This window comes from Silurus meridionalis, chromosome 2, assembly GCF_014805685.1.
Source record: "Silurus meridionalis isolate SWU-2019-XX chromosome 2, ASM1480568v1, whole genome shotgun sequence".
Lineage (NCBI taxonomy): Eukaryota > Metazoa > Chordata > Actinopteri > Siluriformes > Siluridae > Silurus > Silurus meridionalis.
In genome coordinates this window covers 15,869,774-15,897,192 of record NC_060885.1, presented here as the reverse complement: position 1 = coordinate 15,897,192, position 27,419 = coordinate 15,869,774, and the positions used below count along the sequence as shown (strand labels likewise).

The 27,419-nt window shown below is 37.3% G+C and overlaps 1 protein-coding gene across 1 annotated transcript; it reads left to right on the top strand.

Moving 5' to 3' along the window:
- Window positions 1-10,629: 10,629 nt before the first annotated feature.
- On the top strand, window positions 10,630-26,942 carry ogfrl1 (opioid growth factor receptor-like 1). Its single transcript, XM_046872752.1, has 13 exons — window positions 10,630-11,053; window positions 12,629-12,715; window positions 13,120-13,198; window positions 14,618-14,696; window positions 16,023-16,089; window positions 16,228-16,373; window positions 16,423-16,498; window positions 18,074-18,160; window positions 18,567-18,645; window positions 20,060-20,138; window positions 21,457-21,523; window positions 21,662-21,807; window positions 24,702-26,942. Exons 1-13 carry the CDS (start codon window positions 10,880-10,882, stop codon window positions 25,180-25,182), a joined length of 1,647 nt encoding a protein of 548 aa, XP_046728708.1. The 5' UTR covers window positions 10,630-10,879; the 3' UTR covers window positions 25,183-26,942.
- Window positions 26,943-27,419: the final 477 nt, after the last annotated feature.

The following is a 27,419-nucleotide window of genomic DNA, read 5'->3' as shown; positions in this document are numbered from 1 at the left end:
CCAAGCAGCTTGATGAAAAAAGGTCCACTGTTGGAGCAATCATTAGAAAATGGAAGACGCTAAACATGACTGTCAATCTCCCTCGGACTGGGGCTCCATGCAAGATCTTACCTCGTGGGATCTCAATTATCCTAAGGAAGGTGAGAAATCAGCCCAGAACTACAAGGGGGGAGCTGGTCAACGACCTGAAAAGAGCTGGGACCACCATTTCCAATGTTACTGTTGGTAATACACCAAGACATCATGGTTTGAAATCATGCATCGCACGTAAGGTTCCCCTGCTTAAACCAGCACATGTCCAGGCACGTCTTAAGTTTGCCAATGACCATTTGGATGATCCAGAGGAGTCATGGGAGAAAGTCATGTGGTCAGATGAGACCTTTTGGGTCATAATTCCACTAAACGTGTTTGGAGGAAGAAGAATGATGAGTACCATCCCAAGAACACCATCCCTACTGTGAAGCATGAGGGTGGTAGCATCATGCTTTGGGGCAAGATAAACTTGGGACCTCTTCCAGCCTTGTTTGTCACTGTTCCAGTTGTTTTAATCTTCTTAATGATTCCTCTGACTGTAGATACCGGCAAGTTAAGGCGAGTGGCTATTTTCTTGTAGCCATTGCCTGACTTATGAAGGTCGACACACATCTGCCTTACTTGAATGGTGTGTTCTCTTGTCTTTGCCATGTTGACAAATGGGTAAGAGAATTAGGCCTCTGTGTCACGTCATATTTATACCCCAGGGAAACAGGAAATCATGAATTACTAATTAAAAGTCCCTAGATACCCTGACCAACCTTAGCAACTACAGAAAAATATATTAAAAAAAAAACAATTAAATTTTTCAGAGGAATTGTTAGGGGTGCCAATAATTGTGGCACACATGATTTCAAGTTTTGTTTTTTTTCTAAATGTGTGATTTTTTTTACCACCAAAGTAATGTACTTAAATGAAAGGTTGGATTTTTCTCTTTTTTTGCATTTGGGTTCTATGTTGTTTTAAAAAAAAGGAGAATTTTTAGAAGTCCACGACCTTAAACAGGGGTGCCAATAATTGTGGAGGGCACTGTATATGTATATAACTGATTATAACTGATTGTGTACTATTGTTGATTGGCTGATTGGATATTTACACAAATGTGTAGGGAGTGTGCAGGGGTGTTCCTAATAAACTGGGCAGTGGGTGTATACAGTGTCTTTACATGCTACAGTATATATATATATATCTAATTTGTTAGCATGACAAGTTGATGTTAACAATAAAGAACAGTGGCAGGCTGATCAATTAGGTGAATCTCTGTGGTCCAGGTTGTGGGATGGTGCAGGCTCACAGGGACCTGGGGCTGGCTAAAGTGAGCTTAGTGCATGCAGGTTTGTTTTCATGCTGTCCCTGCTGATCTGCACTGTATATGTGTTCACACAGCCTCCTGAATATGTGTCCCTAAAGCTGATGAATAGCTGTGCCTTTGGTTCTGCTGCTCTCCTTGGGAAAAGGACATTCATTAGACTCTCAGTCTCATCAGAGTAGAGCAAGACATGACTAATAGACCCCCCCTCTTTCTTTCAAAAATAGTACCTCTTTTATTTACTAACTAGAGCACATGGTTGAATAATTTGATTGAAAAAGGCTAAGAAATATAATGAATATCAAATTAATGTGTGTTCAGGTTTTCAGGCTTTTTATGCTGCAACAGTAGTTGGAAGTCACTTTATGAGAGGAACCAATGGATTTCCCACCCAGTGCTACGATCAATCACATTAAAACGCACTTGAATCCTTAGCACAGTATCTGATATCTGTTCTATCTTTCTCTTCATATGATTATGAAACACTGAGTCTTCTGCAATTTCCCTCTAAAAGTACTCTCAAATTGATGTAATTGTTTTATGCTCCATATATATATATATATATATATATATATATATATATATATATATATATATATATATATATATATATATATAGCTTCCTCTACGTGGCATAAAAATAGCTTGAACCTAATTTATAAAAAGCCATTAACAGACTCTGAAAATAGGTAGACACCAAATGCTGCATTATTATCCATTTCACTTGCCATAATTTCTCACATTACTCTTTAGTGTTTCAACCTTCGGACCGTTTCTCTGTGGAAAGAGGTTATTTGTAGGCTCTCTTGATGGGGTGCTAGCTCAGTGCTTGTAATTAAGCCCACTCCGAGACACTCAGCATTGCCTGGCAGCTTGTTACATTTATAACGTCATTAATGTGGTGTGTACCATGTACATGAACAAACACCAGGCAAACCCAAATCAGTCTATCCTCTGAAACACTGCATAATTGGACCATTCCCCAAGCGAGGAGCTGTTAAGTATGCTCCTTGCTGAATTATGGATAGCTGGCAAAATGGGCAATAAAATATGAATGGCCGGTTTTTGTAGCCTTTGCTGCTGTTATGAGTGCAGATGTTAGATGCTCAGCTTGCGAGCTTTAATAAAAAAAACAATTTTTTGCTGTATTGGAAAGAGCATCCAGCCCTTATGGGCTCTTCCACTGAAACATATGGCTATAGATGATCGTCTAAAATGCCTGTCCCCATGTTTACCTTTCTTTCAAGCATCCATCTGTGTAGCATATTAAGTGAGGGAGTGTAATATATTATAGTATATTTTAGAGTGCTAATGCCAGCATATTTTAATGACTTGCTGTGTTAAATGTTTTAGTCAATTTCTCAAATCTGCACTCCTGTACACAGGGAAGATTTGCTTTTGAATGAATGCTTTTTTTTTCCATTAGCATTGTCATGAGCTTTCCTGTCCCTTGTGCTTCATGCTGAATTAGACAGAGCATAAGACAGACAGACAGCTGAAGGAGAAGCAGGAGAGCAGTCTATTGGCTGTTTCAATGTGCTGGGAGTAAAGCATGTGGTGTTCCTGCACATGGAGCTCTACAGGATGTCGTTTAACAACCATGGCCAAGCAGAAGCCAGTGTTGCCCAGCTACAACAGCCTGTCACACCTTCAAGGTGGGATAGCAGAATTGCGTGTGTGTTTTGTATGTGTATGTGTGTAGAATAACAGAATGTAATAAAAATAAAAAAAGACCCAGCATTGCTGAGGACAGAATTCATATTCTGGTGTCATGCCAGCAGGTTAATAATGTTGTCCCAGTGCCCTCTATAACTCTTATCGTTACCCAGCTCAACACTGCCTCATGTTACGTCCGAGATGCATGTTAAATTATTTTTTTCATGCAGATACTGTCATGGCATTATGCTGTATTGCGAACACGAGCTTGGAATGCAAAGTGAGATCCGCTCAATAACGTAAATGAGTAACAAATATGAATTGTAAGATTGATTCATGACATAGACAAACCTAATCCACATCAATTATAAAAACAGCAGTGTGTACAGGGAACATGCTGCTGCTCCTTTGTTGTGTATCATTTTAATCATTATTTTAAATCTAAGGTTCCTTAAATGTTTTTTCAAACAATTCTAATGTATTTTAGGCTGCACATCAAGCAGAATGTATACTATTTTTACAGTCTCTGCAAAAACATCAAGTAATAATATTATATTATGTGTGTGTTTGTGTTTGTGTATGTGTGTGTGTGTTTTAATGCAGATGTGTCTCTGCTGGATGTCTGAGCTTCATTTTGCAGAGCTCATTAGCAGGACCTGGACCTGGTGGACAAATGTGCAAATAGGAGTGAAGAGACTTAGAGGTGAGCAACATGGTGTAAATGTGCAGTGTAATAATGGGGGGAAAAAGACAGAGTGTTATTTTTGCTTACTGATTCTTCTTTAGAGAAATGTGATATTAATGAAGCAGGGGCCACTGTGCTTTCACCACACCACTAAAGCCACTGTATCGGACTGATAAAGCATTTTGGACCTCAGGGTGTGTGTTGGGGTTTAAATATATAATATATATATAAATAGCTGTGTGAATGGTGGAGACAAGGGGAGGTGGGTTAGTGAGCTATGTGTTGAATAATAAAAAGCTTAAGTCAGTTTTGGGTTTTGTTTTTGCTATACTTTAGGCGGAGAAGTGTAAATAATGGATATATAATAGTGTTTAGGCAGGGTGAGTTACTGGTATAGTGGTATTTTTTGGATGTAACTAAAGGCCATCTCCGTAGGTCTGGCTCTGTATAGTTTGTCATACACATTCAGATAATGACCCATCTGCTACTGCCTGATGATCAAGCAGCTTGATGCCAAGGGGAAGTGGGTGTTGAAAGCATTGTTGAAATATGAGTTTTACAATGCCATTCCTCCATTACAGGAGACGTACTGCTCTCTAGAGGTGTTTTTTAGTATAACATAGCAGTATTATTGTGTGATCACCACTTTAAAATAAAGACAGCGATTATCTAAGACATTATAGATATTTATTTGCTGTTTTGTGCCTTTTCAGCATCACCACTGAGAGCTTCTCATATGGCTGTGAAGAAGGAGGCAAAACAGAAACAGTATAAATATGTTCTGGAGTGCATTTGGTAATCATGTAATCAATAGGTTCCTGTAGTTCTCTGTTTGTAGATGTGATATTTGACCTACTCAAGCAGCACATTGTTCTCTTTTCTGTGTGCAAAAGGACTCGTTATTTCTGCATCACTTGCTGGTCTGCTGACCATATGCATTGTCATATAAAGGGTCAAATGTACTACTTTAATAGCAAATCTTTGTGTGAACTATAAAGATGTAAAATGGCTAGAATGGGCAGTTTGCCCGAAAGGGAAGAAAAAATTAATAAAATGTCCACTTACTCTCCACTTTACTAAAAACACCATCATTTTTTGCACAAATCACCAAGTTAATTAAATTAGATTCGATTTGTATAATGCTTTTAATATTTTCCTCTAGATCCCTAATGAGATGACAATGAGAAACTGCCTAATAAAAAACTGAGTGCTGCTAGAACATAAAGGATAATGAAATTATGTTTATTACAGGGAACAATCAAATAATAAACAGAGAAAACCAAAACTCTGTATACAATTTGACTGTATACATCTTAGAGCAACAAACAGATTTAGTTCAAGTTAATAAGGAACCCGATAAAATAAAAGTCATGTTTTAACAACAGCTATTGCGTCATCAACCACTGGAAAAAATCAGGAAAGTGTCTCTTAGCCAATCAGATCATGTGAGAAGAGTTTTTGTACTGCAAGTCTCTACATATGCTAGCAAGTGTATGTAAATAAACAACAGAATTCAACCCAGAAAGTAAACTGAGTATATGAAGAAACAGAACATAAAACACATATTCAAATGCAGTGTTATTAATAAATAGGTTTAAGATTATTATCGTGTATCCAGCAATACCCTGAGACTTGGTAGGTTTAATAACATAGCTGTGGTGTTTCACAAACTGGCAGATCCACTCTATATATTGAAGTACATCAATCAGAGTCTACAGGCAGACTGCCATAGAAATGCCATATGCCATCGTGCCCAGCTTAAATGAGCTCTGGATGCCCACCAAGACTCTGGAGCATTGTGTTGCTGGCAGCACTGGGACTGTGATGCAAGAAGACAGCTCATCTGTATTTAGTGTTCATCCAATCCCTTTTCAGGACTTTCTACTTGCTCCTAATTTAACTCCCCTTCTAATTTCCTTTCCAGGGCCTCAGTTTTAATTTCTGCACTTCTTTTCCAAATTTGAACACTGCCATTATGTGCTCTATTGCTCCCAAAGATTTAGTGAGCTACCCAGATTTACCCGCAGCTATCAAGTTGCTCAGTAACGGTTCTTGATTTTCCATCTAAATCAAAAGTCATTGTTAATGACTTTGTCAAGTAGCCAAGCAGTGCAGACTTTAAAGATCGTATTTCCATTATCACACAGGTTTTGCGAGTCATCTGTCTTAAGACTGGGCCAGACTGCCTGATGGATGTAGGGCTTTTACAAGCCTCAAAATATTGCAGTATAACTGCTGATAGCTTTCACTCAGGATTCGGTTTAATAGAATTGTACAATGTGCAGCTGTTAAAATTACGCAGTGCACGAGTTAAAAAAAGAAAAAGAAATGCATGCTTTTTTTACTCCCTGTGATTGTACTGTATTTTGTGTAGTATGTCTTATTTCTTTAATAGCAAAGCTTCAAAATCTGCAATAATGGTTTGCCTTGATGATCTGTGTCATTAATAACCTTTGTGTTGTGTTTGTTACTTAATTATACAGATACTTTTCACAGGGTCACCCAGGCCATATCTTAACATGATGCAAAATGCAAATAAAATCCTGAAAAAATTTGTTTAATCTCATTACTTTGACTATTTATTTGGACTGTAAAGTAAGGCTTATTCTTACCCTCATTCTGACTTTTTCCGACAGACCAGTCAGTAAATAAGTGAAGATAAAACACCAACGTTTAGATGTTTAGCTCAGAAAGAGCTGCTTTGTTCATCAGGAAGCAGCAAAGCACTGTCAATGATGTGAAAGAGAGCCAATAAGAAAATTCATTTACTGACCACCCCCACCCCTCTTTCTCTCTGTCCCCACCTCTCTATCTGATCTCTCTCTCTCTCTCAAAAACAAGAATTTTAGAGGCATAGGAAATATCGAAGTGGGGAATAAACAGAACATGTTTTGTAAAAAGTTTGTTACTGTTTTTTAAAAAACATTTGAAAATCATTGCTGTAATCTACAGTAATTACTTTTCCCTTTAAAGAAGTGCTATAATTCAGTTTAAAAAGATATTTTACCAATAACTATTTTTTAATGCAGTGTAATTACAACATTTACACTTTTTAATCTTTATCTCACTGTCTAACTGTTGTACTTATGTGTGGTTCTTAATTTAGCATTACAGGTAGTCGTCGACTTACGACCACGATTGGGACCGACAAATCGGTCGTAACACTATTTGGTCGTAAGTAGAGTAGGCTATATGTACAGTACTGTGAAATGATGCCGGAAGCTGGTAAAAAATAACGTACGCCACGGCTAGCGATTGTGGTCGTAAGTTGCATAGGTCGTAAGTCGGCGACTACCTGTATAGAATATAGAGCCATGGTTTCCAAAAAGAAATTTACATTTTGATTTGACCAAAGGACAGTTTTCTACTTTGCCTCAGTACCTCAGTATCCTCTGAGAGGATGGTGGCGTTTCTGGATCACGTTCACGCATGCTTTCTTTTTTGCATTCTGGATATTTAACCTGCATTCATGGATGACATGGCTAACTGTGTTCACAAACAATAATTTTTGGTGTAAATGATGTTAATGTTAAGGTTAATGCCCATGCAGTGATTTCAGAAAATCATGGCATCTACTGGCATTGCAGAAGATGACTGGCATCTAATTTTGATTTTCGCCCTTGCCCCTTGGCTAATTCAATATTTTTTGATTGTAAAACAGTAATTCGTGTACTCTCCAAATTTTTTTATGTCCTGGAGGGTTTTTTTATTATTATTCTTTGGAATATTTACCTGTTTATTTATTTTGAACGGTATTAATGCACTTTTATCACTGCTGCACTTATATGATGATTTGTTTGCCAATGAATTGACTCTTTAAGTATGATTTGAATGTGATCCTTCTGTCATATAGCCAATGTCACTATTTTACTTAGTTACTTTAAATGCCTTTTTCAGTAACATTTTTATTGAAAAAAATTATATATTTTTTGGGAAAGGGGGGAATTAACTCTTAATGGCGAATGAGCCAAATGCACTGAAAAGAGTTCAAATTCCCATCACTACTGATAGAAGCACACAGCTGACCTGCTCACAACCCTTTCACAGATCTTCCGAGCCAGAGAGAACTAACTAGCTGCAGCACAGGAACTTTCACCTTTATTCAATCCACCATAACTCCTTCACTTCCGGAAGATTGTAGGACTTTCCTGAAATATAGGTTAAATAATATGAGGGTGTCCAGGCAATTCTGACCCCATGATATCTATGCTATAATAAGAGCCTTTTAAATATATTTCTAATATTCACTGAAACTACATTGCAGAAGCATCTGCATACAAACCAAATGACTGTGACAATCAATCATTAAAAGACAGGATAGTTTTGTATTGTTTTAAGTCTGCTAGCTATATTTTCTATTAATTGAGGCTAGGAAAACAATTAACATCAAACTATTAAAGAAAGTACAGAAGATAGTAATGCTAAACCTATCTGAATCTTCTGCACAATCAACTTAATTAATAGTGCAATGCCAAATGGATACATCAGTAACCTATTTCCCAGTTATGACTTTAACTTTAAATATTTAATCCCTTGTTTATTTTACTTGGAACAACTATTTATGATGTAGCATTTTGCATCTTTTGACGTTTGGTTCTGAATGTTGCTATTTTTTTATTCTAGGAAGTAAAAATGTATACACGTACACTTCCCCTTTAACACAGCTTATCTGGCCACTGTCTTACATATTTTCATTTTAAGATTAATACAAAATCTAACACTACATCCTGCTCACATAGGAAATAGGCAGTCTCGCTTCAGCACTCACTGAAGACAATGCAGTGTGATAGATTTTAGCTTGTAGGTTTTAAATATATCCCTAAGATCTGCCTTGCGGTGTTGCACCTTTCATGTGAGAAGAACAATAATTTAAAAAAATGCATCCCTTGGTACAATGAACAGCTAAACATCCTCAAGCAGATCTACTGACAGTGTGAAAAAAATAATAGTGAATGAATAGAGATTATGTTATTTCAAAGGATTAGTTGGAGTTCAATTTGTGGTAGATGTTACTAGTTATATTACTATTATGCCTGCCAACTGTTTATATACAATAAACATTTATTTCAGTGTGACCTCATATACCCCTAAACAATGCAGTCATTGAATTTGTGGGATATATAATATAATATAATATAATATAATATACTATAATATATATATATAACTTTTATGAACTTGAAAATGTGAGAAAAAGCAACATTGAATGTTTCCTCCAAAGCCACAACCTTAAAACTGAAATGACAACATTTAAGTGTGAAAGGTGAGATTTCTAATTTAACTGAGAAGCTGAATGACAGAAGAGGTGCATGTTTAGTTGAATTTTAGTGTTCTACATCAAATTTGGCTTTTGATTATGTAGCCTTGGGTGCCACAAAGTCCCAAACTTCTAATTTGAGAAAATTCATGATCAGCCAGGCGTGTAAAAATGCTTAATTGAAAGTATAGATAGTGTCTGATAAACTGGAAAAAAATCAAGCCTATTTATAAGATGGCTTTATTGCTAATAACATTGTGTAGTGTCAAAATGTCACTGCAGATGGTGAACTGATTCTTAAAATATTTTAAACATTGATTATGAACTTTTCGGGATGCGAAATTGAAACGTAGCATATGGCTGCAAAACTAAGCCCAATTGCTTGTGATATACAAATGAACACCCTGAGCTGCCACAGGCCAGCTCTGTAGAGGAAATTGAAAGCTGCGAGGACTCGGCTCGATCCTTCTTTTTAGAATCAACCCAAACCAGTGCCTTGGTCATGAAGTTTTGTTCTTCTGTCCCGACTGATGTCTCCAGTGTGCCATATGAATGCTTGCCTGAAGCATATTAGAAAATATGCTAAATCAGTCATTTAGATATATAAGTTTATTATTCGATAATCAGTACTGGGCGAGTGGCATCCAGAGTTTTACACAGCTTAAAGAGAATATTTTGTTGGAGGAGTATATAGTATATTATAGTATAATGCATAATGCATGCATGGTAAAGTGTATAGTCATATACTGTATAGTGATATACTGTATAATTTATAGTGGTATACTTTTTAGTGATATATTGAATACTGTATTGTTATGTACAGTATAGTGCGTAATGTATAGTGGAATACTGCATAGTGTATAGTGGTATATTGTGATTCTGGTATATTGTGATATATTGTGATTCTGTGTCAGTGTTTTGTAATTATGTATACTGTATAACGTATACTGATATACTGTGTAATGTGTAGTGGCATTTTGTATAAAGCTATGGGGTATAGTGATATACTATATACTGATATATTCTACAGGTAGTCGTCGACTTACAACCTATGCAACTTACGACCATTCGAATTTACGACCACAATCGCTAGCGTTATATTTTTTACCAGCTTCCGGCATAATTTTACAGAACTGTACATATAGCCTACTCTACTTACGTCGGTCGTAAAACCTTACGATTTGTCGGTCCCAATTGTGGTCGTAAGTCGACGACTACCTGTATAGAGTATAGCGACATACTATCAGTATAGTATATACTGTATACTAATATATTGTATAATGTATACTGTATAATGTATGTTTTTATACTGTACAGTGATATATATAGTATGCTGTATACTGAATAATGTGTACTTATATACTGTTTATGTTTATATTGTATAGTGTAGTGGTATTGTGGTATAGTGTATACTGTTTACAGATATATTGCATACTGTACAGTGGTATAATATAAAATCTATAGTCATATACTAACTGTATTGACTATATTGTATAATCCAATGCTCCATGTTTTTACCTTTATAATAATAACAACACAGTGTTTAATAAATGCTAACTGTCGTCCTTATCTATTTATATTTAAATATAAAACAGGAAATGACTCGTTGGTTTAACACGAATTGTCTGTGACTGTAGAGGTTGAAGTGAGGAGGGTTCAGAGAAAGTTTAATGAGGAACTGAAGCAGCTGGTGTGAGGAGCGTATTTTTGCACATGGGCGGTGATCTTCACTAACGCCACAGTGATGCTCAGCGCCACCATTGCTTTGTAATAGGATTTGTGTGCTCGCGTCGCTCGGAAAGTCCTGCGTCCTGTCCAATAGAAATAATGCGTGAATGTCGCACGGCTTATTTATAAAGCGCTGTGCGGTAACCGCGGGAGTAATGTAGAGGAGGAAGGAGAGACGGTTTGAACGGAAACGCGGAGCGGCTTGGTGTAAATGGGAAATCTGATGGGCGCTCTGAGGTACAAGGAGCCGAGCACCGTGGAGGAATGCGACTCGACGTGGGAGACGGACTCGGAGAGCAGCGAGCATCATCCGGTAGGAGAGCAGGACAGCGGGCTGTCCACAGATTCAGGACACTGTGGAGAGGATCAGGACGCGTTTTCTCCGGTAAACCTGCTCGAGATGTAGTACAACAGAAAACTGTCGAGCTGACAAATAGGCAACAAAGAAGCACAGCGGGGTTCATCACCTTCATCCCCCCGACAGGCTCGAAATAAAGCTGTGTGTAGAGTCTAAGCGATCAGTGCTACTGAGATCAAATGTTCCTCGTGTCCTCATTTCGTATTTTGTCAGGAAAAGGACGGATTAGATAAAACGCGGGCCATATGCCGTTTCACGCTGTGCCCCTTGAAGGGGAAGTCTTCAATAAGCCAGAGCAGTGCAGCCATTTCTCCAGAATGAAGTATTAAAATGAAGTCTATTATTAGGATAATTGATTGCGATTGACTGATCTATGTGTCCTAGTGTTACAGGGATTAACAGCAGCCCGAGCTATTTCTAACATCTACACCATCGACTGATATTTACTACTACGATATTTACACCGGTCCTCTTCCTTACACTTTATATTCTTGGCCGGTTTTTACAAACAGTGACATTGTGACCTATAAAATCTGACCCAGTTTCTTCTCATGTCTCATAGATGTCTTTCATTTTCTGTTATATTATATACAAGCTGCTCACCTGCTCTTACAAGCTACAAGCCCAGAGACTAATAAAGTAACACAGTAACGCTTTATCATTAACACAGTGTGATTTTTGGATTTCAAGTTTTTATCATTTGCCAACAGATAAAGACAAAATAATTGCACAATGCCACCATTTTCTATAAAAAAGCGTACACGACGTTTGTTTCATGTGCATTTGCAGCACTAATCTTTGCTAAAACTATAGTATATAATAGTGGGAGAACATTTTTGTTTGCTGTAAATCACCTACTATTGTTTATGTATTTTTTAATAGGATAAGATAAGATAAGACAAGATAAGATAAGCCTTTATTCGTCCCACAGTGGGGAAATTTCTTTGTTACAGCAGCAGAGAAAAAAATAAATGCAAATATATAAAAGAATAGACACATACTATAGTAAAAATGAATTTGATTTATTTATATTCATATTTGTAGATGATATTAACATTTTGCATTATTTGAATTCATTAGCACCTTCATCCTGATACATCTGAATAGATTTTACAGACCCACACATTAGCATCTTGAGGTATGAGATATATTATATTTGGCGGAACAATGATCCAAGTTTGACTTTAAGGTCAAGAAGGCGAAGGGTGTGATCCAAAATGAAACAAATTCAACGAAAGTGAAACATGAACCCAGGCATTTACTGATTTGTTTCAAATATAAAAAATGTCCCACATGAGAGGAGGATATCACACATGTGCAGTGTTACAAAACCTACAATTCATCTTTGTTGGCCACATGCTGCTGACTACAATATAAATACAATCGGGTTAGTGTTGTGTTTTGAGATGGAGTAAGTGAGTAAATCAGGAAAGGGACAAAGTGTAAAAAATGTACACGTCTGCATACATAGAGCGTCAAACATATGCTCGTTTTAAATCAGTTCAGCTCCAGCTTTTCTGTGGAATCATGCACTTATAGTTCATCAGCAGATTCATTCATACATTCTTGCGTATTTTACTTTTTTCTTTTTTTCCTACACAGTTTAATGACATGGCTGAGTCATCCACTAAGATGAAAAGAAGCTTTTATGCTGCCAAGGACCTGTACAAGTACCGCCATAGTTACCCGGTAAAATTTTCACCCACTCTCTTCGTTGTTTTTCCAAGCCAAAGCACTGATAGTACTTAGAAATAGATGCTCTTTTAATAGCTTTTTTACTTCTCTGAGTGTCATTTTGTTTTCATGCACGGAACCTGTTTGGTGTATTACAGCAGGAACAATAAAGTGAAAGTCAGTAGCTTACAATACATTATGTGGAGTCTTTAAATTCAGTTATGGGTGCTGCATGTTTTGTGCCCGATTTAAATCCCTGAAAATAACTTTGGTGCCCAAATGCCAGATGGATAACTTCCTCACTCCAACCAAGTTCATAATGAGTTCATCTTCAGCCTCAGGGCACTTTTTTATCACAGAGAAACGCTTTATTTATTGCGCCTCTTCTCCCATCCTTTCCGTGTTTCCGTTCCATCTAGAACTACAAGGAGCCTCGGCTGAGAAATGAGTACCGCAATCTGAGATTCTATCTGAATAAAATTCCTCTGGTCCCAGATGGTAAGTGTGTGTGCGCGTATGTGTGTTTATGCTTCTGTTAATCACTTTGGCTAAGGTCATCTGTTAAATATTCTAAATATATAATATGTATAATGTATACATGTACCCATTTATCCTGCTTTTGTCTCGAAGGGCAAAAACAATTGGGACATTGCAAGTTCATCAAAAGCAGTTTTTTTTGTTTCATACTTATTAGCATTCATAGAAGGTTCAACTTTATGTGTAAATTGTACAAGGCTCATCATGTAAAAGATTTAGCTGTTAGAGAGTCAATGGATTTACTGTTAGCAAGAGGAAGACATATCATGTGGTGTTCAGCAGTGGATTAATAGCCCCATATAGACTATATGCCATGACGTTTCTCATGAATGCACCATAGCATCTCATAGAGAAACTCACAGTGTTCCCACAGTGACCCATAAACCCCCAGTGGTAACATCTGTATTCTACTGAAAATCCCATTAGAATTTCCATAAAACAGTGACATACTATTATTCAGTACATTTGCGTATGATGTTGCACAGAGGTTGCCAGGGTTTTGATTGCAAGCTCACATGTGACATGGCCATAAGCATGCACAAATTATTGCTGTGGTTTATGACAAACGCGTTGACAGTCGTGGTGCGAAAATGATTATTCAGATCTATGCATCATGTAGGTAATATTTCTTTACGAATACAAGCCTTGTTGAATGTGTGGTATGGATCTATCACACAGTGAGAACATTCATAGAGCAATACATAAAACTACATCAGTTGCAAGTCTGAGTGAGTGATGAAACAGCCTGAGTTTAGCACTCTCATGAGGCCGATCTCATGCACAGTCACAAACATTCTTCTCCTTCCTTAGTGTCTTTAGACAGACTTTGCCTCTGCTAGGTGGTTTTCAGATAAGCTACCAATAATTTGAAAAATGAACCTCATAGGCGCTAGAGAAACACAAACATGACCATTCATAAATACTGGGATTGTTAATGGTTTTAGACAGCTATACTTGCATGAGTAGGTGTTTGTGTTGCTATGCCATTACTTGCATTTTTATTGTATTTCATTTCTCTCTTCATATATAAAATACTGCTTTTAACATTTAGTCACTGTTTTATTGCACAGCAAAGCAGGGAGCATTCAGGGCAATCCTAGGTTCAATCCTTAGTTTGGGTAAATGCCTTAATGGCACTTCATAAGTTTTCTATATGTCTATGTGCGTTTTCTCCTGCTTCTTTATTTTCCTTCTATGCCATCCAGTGTGTATTTCATGCCCAGTGTTCCTGGCCTAGGCTCTGGGTTTATCATGCCCCTGAGCACTATAAAGCAGTTAGTAAAAAATGAATGTTTATAATTTTAATTCTGCTGCCCATCAGTGTATTATACTTATAATTTGTCATATGACACAGTAAAGATTTATATATTTTCTCTACAGGAATCTATGTTGAAGAGATTCTCACCAAATGGAAGGGTGACTACGACAAGCTTGAGCACAATCACACATATATACAATGGTAAAGTCAAGCCTTCAGCATTTTGTTCATGTCTCCTTCTGCATTTTAAAGTGACTTTCTTGATTGATAATTTGTGGGTAATGGTTCCCAGTTTAATCCTAAACCTAGATTGCTCTCTTTGTGGTGTTTTGCATGAATTCCCATGTCCGTGGGGATTTCCTTTGGGTTTTTTTTTTTCCTCGGCTTTAATAAAACAAGCCAGCAATTCTAATCTGTTGGATTAGAATCTGGTATTTTTTAGGATGTATTCCGGCATCACAGTGTTCCTTGTATAGGCAGAAGACTCACTACAGTTACTGAAGATCAATTAATGTTTTATAGTTGACAAAACTATATCCACAAAGCAACTTTTAAATTTGTTTATAAGAAAACCAAAATGAGAATGCAAAAGAGAAAAGAATCAACACCGGTGAAAAGGTTTGCTGATAAGTAGAAAGACATCAGAATATAGAGATGCTTTTTCATGATTAATTTGTGTGTGTTTAAGTCTGGCTGATGCCATGATTACAACACAGTTAACATTTTACTTTGCTGACTTTAGCAGAGATTTGCTTAAAATCTCTAATAAGGCTTTAAGGAACATTCAGTGTGATCTGAGGCCTACTGGGTGACAGGTTTGGTGTTTGGCTGTAAACTACATGATCCTGCAGGAATCAGCAAAACTAAATATCAGACCTCACACATACAGTATGCTAGCAGCTTTACCACCATTACACCCCTTTCTTCCTCACACTCACTTTCTCACACCTTTAACTGGCAAAACTAAGGCAGGACTATTTGCATAATGTCAATTAGCAAGTTCAAAACCACAATTGCTGATGAGTTCTTAGTGTGGAATTGATAAGAAAGGACAGTCTAGTGAAGCAGGGAACAGACAGAACTGCTTGGCCTGTTTGGGAGATGTGACAGAAGTAGAAGAGTGGGAGCACAGAGCAGAAATGAGCCTAAGGCTGCGGGTGCTCATTTTCTGTTTAATGGCAGCAGCGCAGAGCATCAAGTAGCTGACAGAGAGGCAGTCTGCCCTTTCTTATGTCCTCATATTTTCTGCACCTATTTTGTCCTGGTAAAAGTCACTCATGGCCATTCCAGCAGAACTGATCAGATATAAGCCTGAACTCATCAATGCTACATCACATAGAAACAGAATAATTCCTGCAGCTACTGTGTATCTGTACGTTTGTAATTATGCATTTATTAACGGGTATTTATTTCAATAATTCAAATAAAAATATCTTTATGGTATGATTGTAATTTTGTTAAGCAATTCTGGAAGGTTTATAAGTGTATACTTAAAGATAATTCAATAACTTCTGTCAATTCTTCCAGGCTTTTCCCACTCAGGGAACAAGGCCTCAATTTCTATGCCCATGAACTCACTCAGGATGAGATTAAGGTATAGGCTAAAGTTTCTTTTGATGTCTCTGTTCATGATATAAAGATCAGAAGAAAAAATCAGCGTTTAATGCTTAAAGTGTATTAGATGAGACAATGCTTGATCAATAACCAAATGCTTCTCTGGTATCATGAACAGGAATTCCAGAACACTCCAGAGGCCAAGCGGCGCTTCGTGTTGGCATATGCTATCATGTTGGACTTCTTTGGGATCAAGCTCCTAGATAAGAATGGAAACGTAGCCCGTGCTGCAAACTGGAAAGATCGTTTCCAGCACCTGAATGAGTGAGATTGGATCTAGGAGATCTAGGATCTAGGAAAAAAATCTCCTACATCCGGTAGGAGAGCAGGACAGCGGGCTGTCCACAGATTCAGGACACTGTGGAGAGGATCAGGACGCGTTTTCTCCGGTAAACCTGCTCGAGATGTAGTACAACAGAAAACTGTCGAGCTGACAAATAGGCAACAAAGAAGCACAGCGGGGTTCATCACCTTCATCCCCCCGACAGGCTCGAAATAAAGCTGTGTGTAGAGTCTAAGCGATCAGTGCTACTGAGATCAAATGTTCCTCGTGTCCTCATTTCGTATTTTGTCAGGAAAAGGACGGATTAGATAAAACGCGGGCCATATGCCGTTTCACGCTGTGCCCTTGAAGGAAGTCTTCAATAAGCCAGAGCAGTGCAGCCATTTCTCCAGAATGAAGTATTAAAATGAAGTCTATTATTAGGATAATTGATTGCGATTGACTGATCTATGTGTCCTAGTGTTACAGGGATTAACAGCAGCCCGAGCTATTTCTAACATCTACACCATCGACTGATATTTACTACTACGATATTTACACCGGTCCTCTTCCTTACACTTTATATTCTTGGCCGGTTTTTACAAACAGTGACATTGTGACCTATAAAATCTGACCCAGTTTCTTCTCATGTCTCATAGATGTCTTTCATTTTCTGTTATATTATATACAAGCTGCTCACCTGCTCTTACAAGCTACAAGCCCAGAGACTAATAAAGTAACACAGTAACGCTTTATCATTAACACAGTGTGATTTTTGGATTTCAAGTTTTTATCATTTGCCAACAGATAAAGACAAAATAATTGCACAATGCCACCATTTTCTATAAAAAAGCGTACACGACGTTTGTTTCATGTGCATTTGCAGCACTAATCTTTGCTAAAACTATAGTATATAATAGTGGGAGAACATTTTTGTTTGCTGTAAATCACCTACTATTGTTTATGTATTTTTTAATAGGATAAGATAAGATAAGACAAGATAAGATAAGCCTTTATTCGTCCCACAGTGGGGAAATTTCTTTGTTACAGCAGCAGAGAAAAAAATAAATGCAAATATATAAAAGAATAGACACATACTATAGTAAAAATGAATTTGATTTATTTATATTCATATTTGTAGATGATATTAACATTTTGCATTATTTGAATTCATTAGCACCTTCATCCTGATACATCTGAATAGATTTTACAGACCCACACATTAGCATCTTGAGGTATGAGATATATTATATTTGGCGGAACAATGATCCAAGTTTGACTTTAAGGTCAAGAAGGCGAAGGGTGTGATCCAAAATGAAACAAATTCAACGAAAGTGAAACATGAACCCAGGCATTTACTGATTTGTTTCAAATATAAAAAATGTCCCACATGAGAGGAGGATATCACACATGTGCAGTGTTACAAAACCTACAATTCATCTTTGTTGGCCACATGCTGCTGACTACAATATAAATACAATCGGGTTAGTGTTGTGTTTTGAGATGGAGTAAGTGAGTAAATCAGGAAAGGGACAAAGTGTAAAAAATGTACACGTCTGCATACATAGAGCGTCAAACATATGCTCGTTTTAAATCAGTTCAGCTCCAGCTTTTCTGTGGAATCATGCACTTATAGTTCATCAGCAGATTCATTCATACATTCTTGCGTATTTTACTTTTTTTCTTTTTTTTTCCTACACAGTTTAATGACATGGCTGAGTCATCCACTAAGATGAAAAGAAGCTTTTATGCTGCCAAGGACCTGTACAAGTACCGCCATAGTTACCCGGTAAAATTTTCACCCACTCTCTTCGTTGTTTTTCCAAGCCAAAGCACTGATAGTACTTAGAAATAGATGCTCTTTTAATAGCTTTTTTACTTCTCTGAGTGTCATTTTGTTTTTCATGCACGGGAACCTGTTTGGTGTATTACAGCAGGAACAATAAAGTGAAAGTCAGTAGCTTACAATACATTATGTGGAGTCTTTAAATTCAGTTATGGGTGCTGCATGTTTTGTGCCCGATTTAAATCCCTGAAAATAACTTTGGTGCCCAAATGCCAGATGGATAACTTCCTCACTCCAACCAAGTTCATAATGAGTTCATCTTCAGCCTCAGGGCACTTTTTTATCACAGAGAAACGCTTTATTTATTGCGCCTCTTCTCCCATCCTTTCCGTGTTTCCGTTCCATCTAGAACTACAAGGAGCCTCGGCTGAGAAATGAGTACCGCAATCTGAGATTCTATCTGAATAAAATTCCTCTGGTCCCAGATGGTAAGTGTGTGCGCGTATGTGTGTTTATGCTTCTGTTAATCACTTTGGCTAAGGTCATCTGTTAAATATTCTAAATATATAATATGTATAATGTATACATGTACCCATTTATCCTGCTTTTGTCTCGAAGGGCAAAAACAATTGGGACATTGCAAGTTCATCAAAAGCAGTTTTTTGTTTCATACTTATTAGCATTCATAGAAGGTTCAACTTTATGTGTAAATTGTACAAGGCTCATCATGTAAAAGATTTAGCTGTTAGAGAGTCAATGGATTTACTGTTAGCAAGAGGAAGACATATCATGTGGTGTTCAGCAGTGGATTAATAGCCCCATATAGACTATATGCCATGACGTTTCTCATGAATGCACCATAGCATCTCATAGAGAAACTCACAGTGTTCCCACAGTGACCCATAAACCCCCAGTGGTAACATCTGTATTCTACTGAAAATCCCATTAGAATTTCCATAAAACAGTGACATACTATTATTCAGTACATTTGCGTATGATGTTGCACAGAGGTTGCCAGGGTTTTGATTGCAAGCTCACATGTGACATGGCCATAAGCATGCACAAACTATTGCTGTGGTTTATGACAAACGCGTTGACAGTCGTGGTGCGAAAATGATTATTCAGATCTATGCATCATGTAGGTAATATTTCTTTACGAATACAAGCCTTGTTGAATGTGTGGTATGGATCTATCACACAGTGAGAACATTCATAGAGCAGTACATAAAACTACATCAGTTGCAAGTCTGAGTGAGTGATGAAACAGCCTGAGTTTAGCACTCTCATGAGGCCGATCTCATGCACAGTCACAAACATTCTTCTCCTTCCTTAGTGTCTTTAGACAGACTTTGCCTCTGCTAGGTGGTTTTCAGATAAGCTACCAATGATTTGAAAATGAACCTCATAGGCGCTAGAGAAACACAAACATGACCATTCATAAATACTGGGATTGTTAATGGTTTTAGACAGCTATACTTGCATGAGTAGGTGTTTGTGTTGCTATGCCATTACTTGCATTTTTATTGTATTTCATTTCTCTCTTCATATATAAAATACTGCTTTTAACATTTAGTCACTGTTTTATTGCACAGCAAAGCAGGGAGCATTCAGGGCAATCCTAGGTTCAATCCTTAGTTTGGGTAAATGCCTTAATGGCACTTCATAAGTTTTCTATATGTCTATGTGCGTTTTCTCCTGCTTCTTTATTTTCCTTCTATGCCATCCAGTGTGTATTTCATGCCCAGTGTTCCTGGCCTAGGCTCTGGGTTTATCATGCCCCTGAGCACTATAAAGCAGTTAGTAAAAAATGAATGTTTATAATTTTAATTCTGCTGCCCATCAGTGTATTATACTTATAATTTGTCATATGACACAGTAAAGATTTATATATTTTCTCTACAGGAATCTATGTTGAAGAGATTCTCACCAAATGGAAGGGTGACTACGACAAGCTTGAGCACAATCACACATATATACAATGGTAAAGTCAAGCCTTCAGCATTTTGTTCATGTCTCCTTCTGCATTTTAAAGTGACTTTCTTGATTGATAATTTGTGGGTAATGGTTCCCAGTTTAATCCTAAACCTAGATTGCTCTCTTTGTGGTGTTTTGCATGAATTCCCATGTCCGTGGGGATTTCCTTTGGGTTTTTTTTTTTCCTCGGCTTTACTAAAACAAGCCAGCAATTCTAATCTGTTGGATTAGAATCTGGTATTTTAGGATGTATTCCGCATCACAGTGTTCCTTGTATAGGCAGAAGACTCACTACAGTTACTGAAGATCAATTAATGTTTTATAGTTGACAAAACTATATCCACAAAGCAACTTTTAAATTTGTTTATAAGAAAACCAAAATGAGAATGCAAAAGAGAAAAGAATCAACACCGGTGAAAAGGTTTGCTGATAAGTAGAAAGACATCAGAATATAGAGATGCTTTTTCATGATTAATTTGTGTGTGTTTAAGTCTGGCTGATGCCATGATTACAACACAGTTAACATTTTACTTTGCTGACTTTAGCAGAGATTTGCTTAAAATCTCTAATAAGGCTTTAAGGAACATTCAGTGTGATCTGAGGCCTACTGGGTGACAGGTTTGGTGTTTGGCTGTAAACTACATGATCCTGCAGGAATCAGCAAAACTAAATATCAGACCTCACACATACAGTATGCTAGCAGCTTTACCACCATTACACCCTTTCTTCCTCACACTCACTTTCTCACACCTTTAACTGGCAAAACTAAGGCAGGACTATTTGCATAATGTCAATTAGCAAGTTCAAAACCACAATTGCTGATGAGTTCTTAGTGTGGAATTGATAAGAAAGGACAGTCTAGTGAAGCAGGAACAGACAGAACTGCTTGGCCTGTTTGGGAGATGTGACAGAAGTAGAAGAGTGGGAGCACAGAGCAGAAATGAGCCTAAGGCTGCGGGTGCTCATTTTCTGTTTAATGGCAGCAGCAGAGCATCAAGTAGCTGACAGAGAGGCAGTCTGCCCTTTCTTATGTCCTCATATTTTCTGCACCTATTTTGTCCTGGTAAAAGTCACTCATGGCCATTCCAGCAGAACTGATCAGATATAAGCCTGAACTCATCAATGCTACATCACATAGAAACAGAATAATTCCTGCAGCTACTGTGTATCTGTACGTTTGTAATTATGCATTTATTAACGGTATTTATTTCAATAATTCAAATAAAAATATCTTTATGGTATGATTGTAATTTTGTTAAGCAATTCTGGAAGGTTTATAAGTGTATACTTAAAGATAATTCAATAACTTCTGTCAATTCTTCCAGGCTTTTCCCACTCAGGGAACAAGGCCTCAATTTCTATGCCCATGAACTCACTCAGGATGAGATTAAGGTATAGGCTAAAGTTTCTTTTGATGTCTCTGTTCATGATATAAAGATCAGAAGAAAAAATCAGCGTTTAATGCTTAAAGTGTATTAGATGAGACAATGCTTGATCAATAACCAAATGCTTCTCTGGTATCATGAACAGGAATTCCAGAACACTCCAGAGGCCAAGCGGCGCTTCGTGTTGGCATATGCTATCATGTTGGACTTCTTTGGGATCAAGCTCCTAGATAAGAATGGAAACGTAGCCCGTGCTGCAAACTGGAAAGATCGTTTCCAGCACCTGAATGAGTGAGATTGGATCTAGGAATTTCCTACGTTTTTTTTAATATTTAACAGAACTTAAAATATTCCTCAAAATAAACAGAAACTGGAATATTTTTTTTTCCAGGTTTTGAAAATTTCCTGAATGAGAACAAGAGTTCCAGATTTGCTTGATTTTGCTCCACGCTGCAGAAACAATGCCCAAATAGCAAGCTACCATTAAAACCATCTTAAGTAAATACTGATGCGTTAACACTAACTGTATTGAATTAATGTTGCAATGTGGGGTTGTTGTTTTTTTATTCCTGTCTTTACCTATTTGTGCTGTCAGCTTTCATTAGAATTTCAATATTGATCCAACATACTGTAAATACTGAAATCTCAATCTCAACCAAGATGATGGTTTGGATGAAAACTCAACATTGTATCAATGTCACCTTGCTATCTGGGTGACCATTAAACAGTAAATATTGCATAAACTATTTAGGAAGCTCAGCCAATTAGCTCTGCTAATCTCTCCAGTTTTTTAAAAGCTAAAAAAAAAAAATCACTACACAAACTAAGAATTATAAACATAAGAATTATTTTAATACTGGAATGAAATGTCTTTGAAAAACATGCTCAGTTGGTTTGAGTTTAGATGATTGTCTTGGCTTTTTGATAGCATTCCATGTCTTTGCCTTAAGAATCTTTTGGGTTGCTTTTGCGATATGATTTGGGTCATTGTTCTGTGTGGCATCATCCAATAAATCTTTCAGTGTTGGACACTTCAGAATTCATCCTTCTACTCTATAAGCATTTACTTACATTTACAGCATTCGGCAAATTCTCTTATCTAGTGTGACTTAAATAAGTGCTTTGAAGTCTCTGTCAATAAATACATTCTGATACTGGTTCATTATGACACAGACTAAGAACATCATCAGTCTAAAAAATCCGTAGGGACAGAATATAGTTAGAAAAGCAAGGTTTCTTTAATAGGGGAAGTGCTAATTTATGTACTGTTGAAAGAGGAAGGTTTTTAGATGTCGTCTGAAGACTGCTAGTGAATCAGCTGTTCTGACATCAAGTGGACGTTTGTTCCCCCGCCTCGGTGCCAGAACAGAAAAGAGTCTTGAGAAATGGTGAAATGAGTCGAGCAGTGGTGTCTGATGTCTGCAGCCACAGGAAGGAAGTAGAGGGAGTGAGTTGCAGTTGTCCAGTTTTGAGATTATGAAGGACTGAGCGAACACATAAGTGGTCTGTCTAGAAAGAAACAGATTTTTATTTATTTTGGGTGGGTGGGGGTTTTGGAGAATTAGTGATCCAATTTTTATATATGCATATAACATTGCCTCAACCATGTTTTACAGATGATGATCTTCTTTGGATCATGGGTCCAAGAAGAATGTCTTAGATGGTTTTTAGTAAAGTCTTTTCTGCCTTTTCAGTTCTTGAGTGTTGACATGGTGAGTTAAACACCTCTGTATTTAGATTATGGGTACAACTACGTTCTCAAGACTGTTCTTGACTTAGTTAGATGTAATGAAGGGATTTTTTTTCCTCACTAATGAATGAATTCACTGATTATCCACATCCTATGTTACCTTTGGTGTTACTGAGCATGATCCTAAAGTTTATGCTCACTTTCGGTAATAGGTCTGTTGGTTAATATTAGTTGAATGATGCCCTCCTTCACTTGCATCAACACTTCATTTTTATCTTCTCATCCTGGCCATGAAACTGCTTAGTGAATTGTCCCTTGTTATTTTTGAGCCTTTGGTGACTATGTATTAAATAGCTGTAATTTCTGAATGGTTATTGCAATATTTGTAACCCCCTACAAGTTAAAGCTAATTGTCAATTGTGCTTCATTTCAAACCCATTGTGCAGGTGCACATAGAAAAGTAAGAAAATTGGTCTCTGTCCAAATATTTACAGACGTGGCTGTATATTGCAGCTTGCTGTAAATTGTACACCAGATGTTTTTTTGACTCATTACTCGTGTAAAAATAGCCACTGTTCTAAAACAAACTTAACCACATGCTTGTTTTTTTTAATAGAAAATGAGAAAGAAATTGTTTCTGTAACACATACATTTGATTGTGAATAGTACAGAGCACAAACTAAAGAGGTTCTCAGAACTAACATTATTGTTGGTTTCTTTGGTGGAACCATGGCTAAAATTTGTGATTTCCTGAAAACTTTAACACATGCCTGTAAAGGTCTCATAGTGAAAACACTTTTCTTGGCTCCTCTCTTTTATTTTCTTTTATTAAATCTTTCCTCAGCAACTACAAGGTACTCTGTGTATCCTGCAACACCTCCGCCTCACCCCCGAGGACTCGCTCACATTTTCTCACTATTCTTGCTGACAGAGCTGTAAAGAGTATTTGCATAATATCAATTAGCAAGTTTAAACACATGAGCATGTTTAGATGGATCATTGCTTTTGTTAATTGAGTTGAAAATGCAAATGAGTGTACAGTGTATGCAGTTCTTCATTTGACCTTCCGTGTTCAGACCTTGACTTAGCATTTCTGCTGTTCCTGTTCAAGCTGTGTTCTTAATTTTTCTACATGCATATATGCAGTCTTTTTCCTGCAATGTTTCTCTGTGTTTTGTGCACTTTTGTGAACACAAAGTTTGTGAGTGCAGAATTGCAGAGACTTAGCTGCCCTGCTCTTGCTCATTCTCAGTGTCATTGAGACTGACTTTGTACCATCTCATTACTGAGCATGTTGAGAAGTGGGTCAGACATTCACAGTGGAATCCCTATGTCTCAACAATGACTTTAAAGAGATCTCAGAGCTATGTGTTCTGCTATCATAGCCCTTAGCCATGCAAAGTTTAGAGCTGCCTACATCTGATAAGGTCTAAATGTTGTTCAAGTCTAAAAATAGCAATCAATCAACAAGGTTCTTGTTTCTCACACACTTTAGGTCCCATCACAACTATCTGCGGATCACGCGCATCCTGAAAAGCCTGGGCGAGCTGGGCTTCGAGAGCTACAAGCTGCCTCTGGTGCACCTGTTGCTGGAGGAGGCTCTAGTGCAGGGCACTTTGACTAACATGCGCCACAGTGCACTCGAGTACTTTGTCTACACACTGCGAAAGCACAGCCAGAGACGTGCACTGCTGCGCTTCGCCCAACGCCACTATACACCTCCTGAGAACTTCATCTGGGGGCCTCCAAAGAGAAAAGACTCCCCAGGGATAAGGGCAAGCAGAGCGGAGTCCCCACTAGACAGGAGTGTAAGAATAACTAGAGCTATAAAGCAGGGGAATCCAAACAGGCCTGTTGAAGAGTTAGAAGGGGTGGACAGGAGGGAAGTAGGGGAGTGGAATTCAACAAAGCTATCTAGGAGCCATCATCAGGGTAGAAGAGACACAGATGAATACATTGAAACTGTACCTCTTTAAGAATTTCGGAATGGAAAATTGAGAAAATGAGCCTGATATTAAAACTAACTGTTTCGGGGATTAGTAACGGGTGTGGCTCAAAGCAATATTATTTCCTGTCTTGGCCTTCAAATAATAGCAATGAGAGATTTGTTACACTTTGGCTTTTCTTCTTTTTTTTTTTGTAAATCCGTAACTAAATACCAATTTTTATTTAGTTTAATTTGAGATTTAAAAATATCTGCTGATGATTTTCTACACTATTGCTAACCCTGCCTAGATCTGTTACACTTCTTAAACAATCTTTAGCACACAGAAGTGTAGATGTGATTATTATCTAACTTGATTGTGAATGTGTGTTGCACCTTTGCCTATCCAGTCTTCCTGTGTGACATATTGCGGGGTTTAGATGGACTCCAAGCTTAAACCGAGCCTTTTGAGCCTTAGGCTTAAGTGTAGTTAATTTATGTAGAATCATAAGTACTATGGCTGTCATAGTTAATACAGCTAGAATACATACAAAATACATATTATAACCAACGTTTTTTGATGCTTTTAATGCATTTTCCTAGTGCTATCCTTTGCCTTGTTAGAATTAAATACTGATGTACACAATAATAAGTGTAGAAATAGAGACTACTGGACATCAGTGCATAACTGTAGTTATCTTAGGAGACAATCGAGGTCAGTTGACAAAACTGTGGAAAATAGAGGAAAATCTACATGCCCTGGCTCTAATAAAAAGAGTGTGTGAGGGATGTAGTGGAACATTAAAGAGAAAAGTTAGCACTTAGAACAGATTGCACTATCAGCGTTTTGAACACTTCACACAAACACACAGTGTCTTCACATAACAGTTTGCTTTGCTTCCAGCTAATTGGTAAAAAGATTCTTAAAACGCAGTCTTCTGGCTGCTATATTAGAAATGACATTGAAATGTGGAAATTCTGAATTCATTACAAACAGCTACAAATGTGACTAATTGTTTATTTCATTCATTTAACAGCCCCGTGAGAAACATATCACTTTAATGAGTGGCATATTTTAAATATCACTACTTGTCAGCACTATTATGCCTGTGTGTCTGTAATTCAGAGTTTGTGCAGTGTCTTATATCAAGTGCCTTTTTGCCTTTTTTTCATCAGTGTGTGGTTACCCCGTGTCATGTAAGGACAATCAGAAATGAGGTCACTGACCTCTGAGAGAGAAATAATTGTGTTTTATGAAATGTTAAATATATGAATACTCCTATTTAATTACTCATAAGAAGGCTGTGCTGTGCTCCAGTGTATACTCACCAGATTATGGGCTAACATGTGCATGTGTGTATGTTTGAATTTCTGCCTGCACTTTCGGTCTTTTCTATGACAAGCACATAGAGAAGTACAGAGGGATTACAGTGTGTACACTCCTCTCTTTGTCACCCTCTTATTCTCACCTTGTGTGTTTATGCATGTGTTGTACATATTTTCCTACTGCATCCTCTCACACAGGTAGTGGGGAGAACATAGCCATCTGTTTCTGGACTCCCTCTGAAGCTCAAATTTAAAAGGACTGTAGCATGAGCAGCGGAAACACTTCACAATGATACACAAGGGGACACAAGGGTTCTTATTTTTTACCGTTTTCTGTAACTTACTTATGTGGAATCAGTGCTGACTTGTCTCTGTTTATGTGAGGCACTATAAATGTATTTTATAATGTTTTGTACAAGATAATGTGAAAATTCTGAGGGCTCTTCTTGTGACCTATTGTATTAAAACTGCAGCTATTTCTGGAAATATATAGTATGCATTGTATTTAAATACTGCTTTTGAAAAACTGATTTAAGTACAGTGTATATATATACATACACACACACACACACACACACACACACACACACACACACACACACACACACATATATATATATATATATATATATATATATATATATATATATATATATATATATATATACATATACACACACACACACACACACACAGTATATTAGGGCTGTAAGAATTTACATGCTAATAAAGCAATAAGGCATATTAATTTTAATGCCATTAATTTTATGTACACGCAATTAACATTGCACGTATTTCTGTATAAAAATATAATTGAATATAAAAGAGGCAAAATTAAAACCTTCAACGCAACACACATTCAGTCACAACGTCCATTTTGTTACACAGATATACACAGTAGTGGATGAAGTTCCGAATTTCAGAAATGTTGGGACGTTTCGTAAAATGTAAATAAGACTTTCA

Coding starts and splice junctions, on each gene's coding strand:
- ogfrl1 (XM_046872752.1), top strand. CDS start 10,880: ATGGGAAATCTGATGGGCGCTCTGAGGTACAAGGAGCCGAGCACCGTG. Junction 16,499..18,073: donor ATCAGGACGCGTTTTCTCCG/GTAAACCTGCTC, acceptor TTTCCTACACAG/TTTAATGACATGGCTGAGTC. Junction 21,808..24,701: donor CGTTTCCAGCACCTGAATGA/GTGAGATTGGAT, acceptor CACACACTTTAG/GTCCCATCACAACTATCTGC.